The 5,766-nt window shown below is 41.6% G+C and overlaps 1 protein-coding gene across 1 annotated transcript in view; it reads right to left on the minus strand.

The window, feature by feature from the left end:
* Wdr63 (WD repeat domain 63) overlaps nucleotides 1–5,766 on the minus strand; it is a 65,014-nt gene that overhangs the window by 18,925 nt on the left and 40,323 nt on the right. Inside the window, exons 12-13 of the mRNA XM_023699054.1 lie at nucleotides 4,359–4,532; nucleotides 3,077–3,164 (exon numbers count right to left, since the gene is read on the minus strand). Coding sequence (XP_023554822.1) covers nucleotides 3,077–3,164; nucleotides 4,359–4,532 — 262 coding nt within the window. The remainder of the gene's footprint in view (nucleotides 1–3,076; nucleotides 3,165–4,358; nucleotides 4,533–5,766) is intronic.

The following is a 5,766-nucleotide window of genomic DNA, read 5'->3' on the forward strand; positions in this document are numbered from 1 at the left end:
GGATCTACATGCTTTGAGAATTTCTTTTTTCTACTTAGTTAAGGCATAAAACAAGTACCAAAACAAAACAAACACATAACTATTTAAAGAACATTTATTTTATCTTTTGTGTGTGTGTGTGTGTGTATAACCAGGGATTGAACTCAGGCCCTTGCGCTTGCCAGGCAAGTGCTTATTCTACTGAGCTGTTTCCTTGGCCCCGATTTTACCTTATTTTATTTTATTGAGACAGGGTCTTGCTATGTAGTTCAAGCTTGTCTTTGAACTTATGAGGAAGCCCAGCCTACCCGTGAGCTCACAGAAATCCACCTGTCTCAGCCTCCTGAGTGTTGGGATCATGGGTGTGTATTGTCATGCCCTGTAAGAATTTTAAATAGCTATATTCTAAAGTGTAAGCCAACATTTCAATAAATAGCTAGGCACAATCATATTATTAAGAGGCTATAACACATTTAGCAAAGGCAAAGAGGAAGGTTGTATCCTGTTAATATTAAAAAAACCCTCAAAATATTTCAGATTCTAAACTTTTTAAAAACAATGTGCATAAATATATTAGTAGGGCAAACAAGTACATAAATTGCAAATGTAAATGTATATATATTGGAAATTTGTACTAAAAATATTTACTGATGAAATGCAAAATCAAAACGTTTGGAGGACTCTGGCCTAATAAGGGGGACCACCTGTAGTGACTCCAGTTCATGGAGTCACTACAGGTGAAGATGACCCAGAGACACCTGTGAGATAGCTTCTAAAGGAAGATCCAAGCATTCTGAATGAAAGACTGGAGTGGGTCACAAGGGCAAAGGCAACGATGAATCAAGTTATGAATTCCAGTCTGCATACATTAACTTTGAAAGGCTAGATGGTGCTCAAACCTCAGAGGCAGTAAAGGTGGGGTGAAGAATTCTTAGCAAGTGAAAGGTGGAGCCGTGCGGGTGGACCACGCCACCCAGAGGGACGCATGTAGGGAGGAGATGCGCAGCGAAGCTACAGTTGGCGTTACTTCGTGATTAGAGGGCAGCTAGGAAAGGAGCCAGAGGAAGGGAAACAGGAGGAGTAAGAGGACAGGAAAACCACAAATGCAAATGGAAGTGAGAGTTCCAAAGAAGTGGTGTTCTAGTCAAAGAGGACAAGGCCAGAGAAGAGTATCGTCAGCTACAATTACTCAAGCTTGAGTGGACGTACTCTGGATGTTTCTTAAAGTCGAATATCTTCATAGATCCTGACTTTTCACTGGTGGGGTCATAATGTGAGCAGCTGATGTTTGTGAAATGCTTATTGCAAACCAGGCACCACACTGAGCTGCACATGAACCATTTCATTCAGGCTTACAGTAACTACCCAGGTCATTGTGCATTAATTCTCCTCCAAGGTTGAGTAAGCAGAGACTAGAGAAATCAGGTGACTTGCACAGGGCCTCAAATACAGTGGCTAACAGTTATTGTGAGTTAATTATGCACTGTGATTATAGCTTTATGTATGTTAACTTGATTTATCTTAAAAATATCCTATCAGATAGTGACCTTTATCAATTACTGTTTATATTATTATTTAAAAAAATCTTTTATTTATTTATTTGGTACAGGGTCTCGCTACACAGCTTGGACTCTGGTGATCCTCCTGTTTTCAGGCTCCCCAGTGCTGGGCTTACAGGCGTGTACCACCTTGCCCAGTCTCAGTGGCTGGCTCAGTGCGGGGCTGGCACCGCGTGCAGTTCCAGGGATCCAAACTGGGTTCTTGCGCTTGCCAGGCAGGTGCTTAGACTGTTGAGCTTTCTCCCCAGCCGCCAAGGGTCAGGTCTTTTCCATTCTTCAACTCCTCAGTGCAAAAGACTGTCCCCCTCTCCTAGATAACAGCAGCTATGTCAAGTGTGCAAAAACAGCCCCTTTCAGGCTGAGGAGATAGCTCAGCGGCACAATCACCTGCTTGGCAAGCTCAAGGTCCTGAGTTCAATCCCCGGTATAAAAAACAAAAGGAACCAGTCCCTTCCCATTTTTTGTTTTCTGGGGCAGGCACAGCATGGAACCCAGGTCCTTACACTTGCCAGGCAGGCATTTAGATCACCGAGCTCTCTCCTCAGCCCTATACTTTTATTTTCAAGCAGGTCAAAAGATAAGTTAAGTCAAAGAGAGGTAACCTAATAGATTCTGGTTAAATAACAAATTGTGGTGCTGGGAATTAAACCCGGACATTAAGCCAGACTCTACACCCAAGCACCATGCCACGTTGCTTAGAAGACATACATGGCGGCCTCGGAAGGCTATTCCAAAAGAGAAGTTCCAAAACTTAAACAGTCCTTAAGCAAGTCCTTTTTCACTATTACAGTACTTAGGTGATGTTGTAGGCCTGCGAAAGGTGAGTAGCTCCTGGCCACAAGATGGCGACAGAGTACCGGGCACGAAGTGATCAGGGCTGGCGAGGGAAGGTGTAGCAGCTCGGCGGACTTGGGATCCCAGGCAGGGGAGAAGCAGTATTGGATCAGTGGTCTAAGCTTAGCAAAGCAAAGGGACCGCGGTTCAATCCCCCAGCACCACATGCCAGCCAGCCCCGCCCCCTGGTGGGCTGAGCTGGCCACACACACACACACAAATAAATAAATAAAAAAGAAACTAGTGAGTGCATTCTCGCTAACAAGCCCAGATGCTGCGACAAGTCTGGATACCTGGGTGCACTTGGAGGAGACATAAAAGACCATAAAAGTCTTGAAAGGAGACAAGAAACCAGAACACAGTGATTGCCTTTAGAGATAAGAACTGAATTCTATGAAATCTTCTGTGTCTATAGGTAGCTATAATGTACTGGCTACAACCATCATGTCCATTATAAAGTTCCAACACTGATGGTTTGATTTTTACATATGCTTTTTATGAATTAGACTACTCTAGAAAGTAAGTCATCGTAGAACAAACAGATGTGCATATTCAAGTTGTTAAATGCCTTTTTTTTTTTTTTTTTTTTGGTGGTACCAGGGATTGAACTCAGGACTTTGTGCTTGCCAGCAAACACTTATTCTACTGAGCTATCTCCCCAGTCCCTTAAATGCCTTCTTAAACAGCTAAAGACAGTTGCTCACCTGATGTTTTGGACAGAAGCTGGTCTTCACTCAGGCTTATCTTGGTTGGGCAGTGGTCTAAAGTTGTTTCGCCCTTAGACAGCTTTATCTTGTGGGAGAACACAAAAGAAAGACAGAGCCTGAAATTGAAGGGCAATATACTCTTACGCTGTGTCCTTATCCTGAAGGAAAAATCCTCCTTGATTTATTTTTGCCTTATTCACCAATGACACTATGCAAAGTCTGGCTTGTCCCCAAAGTCAAAGGGACCATGAAACTTGAACATTTTGAATTGATTCAGGACATTACGGCAGCTGCAATGGTGTAGCTAACAGCATCCATCAAAGAGAACTTCTAGAAGAACTGCTTCAGAAAGTGGCAGTAATGGGAAATGTGTGTTTGAAGCAAAGGGAGGACTTAGAGGGGGATTAATACAAGGCATATTTTGTTTATTTTTTGTGGCCAACTCAGCCCACCCTGGGGGCGGGACTTGTGCGGCATGTGGTGCCTGGGATTGAACCGCAATCCCTGCACTTACCTAGGCTTGCCTAAGCAGGCACTTTAGACCACTGAGCTACCTCACCAGCCCTGCAATGCAATTTTTGTTGTAATAATTTTTTAAAAAATTTAAACGTTAGCCATATGTTTTGATCACATCTTCTATTTTCATCACTCCATGCTCTGCTTTCACTGGAAGCAAATACAATATTTAATAATACAGTTCTGGTGATACTTAAAAATAAAAAGAAGTTAAGTTTGGAATTAAAATGAGATATTCTCAAGAAAAAGTACACTCTCACTTTGCATATCCTTAGCCAGAGTGTTCTCAAGGTAAACTGCTTTTTTTCAAGCTCCATGACAAGATCAATATAAATAACTACAATTCAGTGACTTGTCAGTTCTGTTTGGTCAGAGGCCTCCTACTACTGATACACAAAATATACAGACTTTTGACTACAGTGGCGGGTGAGGGGGTAGGGCCAGCTTTTCTGGGCTACCCCAAGCACTTAGTGAAGTTCAAGCATCTGAGATCAACTGAGTAATTACAGCAGTAACACTTGTGGCTCGCTTGTACCTGAGATCTCAATCTCAAATTGACAATTATTTTCATTTCTGGTTTGGTCTGGGCAGGTATCAAAATAATCCTCAGCCCAGGGGCTTATTGGTTGAATAAATACATGAACGATCAGTAAAGTGCTGTCTTAATGTAGCTTTAGATGGTATGCAGTTGTATGTGTACGCATGCTAAGTGTGTAGTTGTGCCGGCTAAATATGTAGGATGGGGCTGATCCCTGTTACTTACCCTAGTGAGAGGTTTCCAGGAGAGATCCAGGTGCAGAAATGTAGATGGTATGTCGAAAGGAATTTCAATACTTTCTTCTTTCTTTTTCTCTGTCGGTGCGGGCGTTAGAGTTTTCTGTGGTCTAATATCCCAGAAACATATTGTGCTGAAAGGAAGTTTACATAGATCTTTTTTCTTTATTAAGCACAAATGAGAGAGGTAACCCCAGGACTACCACTGGTGCTGCCATACATTAGCGATGTGACCATGTGTGTATTCTCGGCTTTTCTCTTTTTTAAAATTTTATTTTATTTTTTTTTGGCGCCTTGTGCTTGCCAGGCAAGCGCTTATTCTACTGAGCTATCTGCCCGGCCCCACCATGTGTGTATTCTAATGTCTCTGAAAGCTACATATTTACTACGTGGGATTGTGTTGTATTTCATATTTTAGAGAATGATACTACTTATAGGGTTATTTAATAACCTTTGTCTTGATATTAATATTATCATCTATGAAAACAGAATTTGACAGTTGAATTTTTTTTTTTCTAACATAGGGGTTTTACTGAGCTGTAACTCAAAACTCACCCATTTAAAAAAAACCAAAAAAACTCACCCATTTAAAGTATATGATTCCCTGGAGCAATCAGGTCCCTCCTGCCCACGGCTACCATTAAGGTCAGAGTGCCTTGCCCCACCTCTCTGCCACCCCTTCAGCTCCTACAACTTAGTTTAAGATGTCATTATTTTTACTAGGATCAAAAGCTGTTTTCAATATTAGAGTTTCTCTAGGACTTGGAGGCCAGATAAGTGATACTACTTTTTGTATATCCTACACTGTTAGGAACTCTTAGTTTTATAAGCTGAGAGAGATTGTTTTATTTTAATGAATATCCTTCACCATAAGCTACTAAGTTCTTTTTATAAAAGCACATTTTATAAATATACAATAAAAATGTAAAATCTTCTATTTTTTGAAAGACTCCTTCCCAGTTAAGTGTTGCAAATTTCATAATTGTGAGATTAAAATTGAATATGTGATTAAGCTATTATGAAAGTTTAGAGACAGGAGAATGTGGAAGAGCAGATAATAAGGATAACATAAACGACGTCATCAACCTGGAAGCCTCCTTAGGTTTTTCAATATATTTATCCCTATAAAAAAGATCGCTGGACATCAGCAACACTCTATACCCCACTCTCTCCCTTAGTTACATTGAGTTTAATTGCTGTAATAGAGATGATTTAGGGAGCCAAAGATACTGATTTTAGGAGCATCTGAGGAACAACACTTGGCATGAGAGTCTGTCGAAGCCGGGCGTGGCGCAGCACACCTGTGTTCCTAGCACGCAGGAGGCTGCGGCAGGAGGACTGCTGTGAGTCTGAGGCCAGCCTAGGCTACAAAGTGAGTTCAAAGCCACCCCTACGCT

This window comes from Octodon degus, unplaced genomic scaffold (genome assembly GCF_000260255.1).
Source record: "Octodon degus isolate 3935 unplaced genomic scaffold, OctDeg1.0 scaffold00109, whole genome shotgun sequence".
In the NCBI taxonomy this organism is placed as follows: domain Eukaryota; kingdom Metazoa; phylum Chordata; class Mammalia; order Rodentia; family Octodontidae; genus Octodon; species Octodon degus.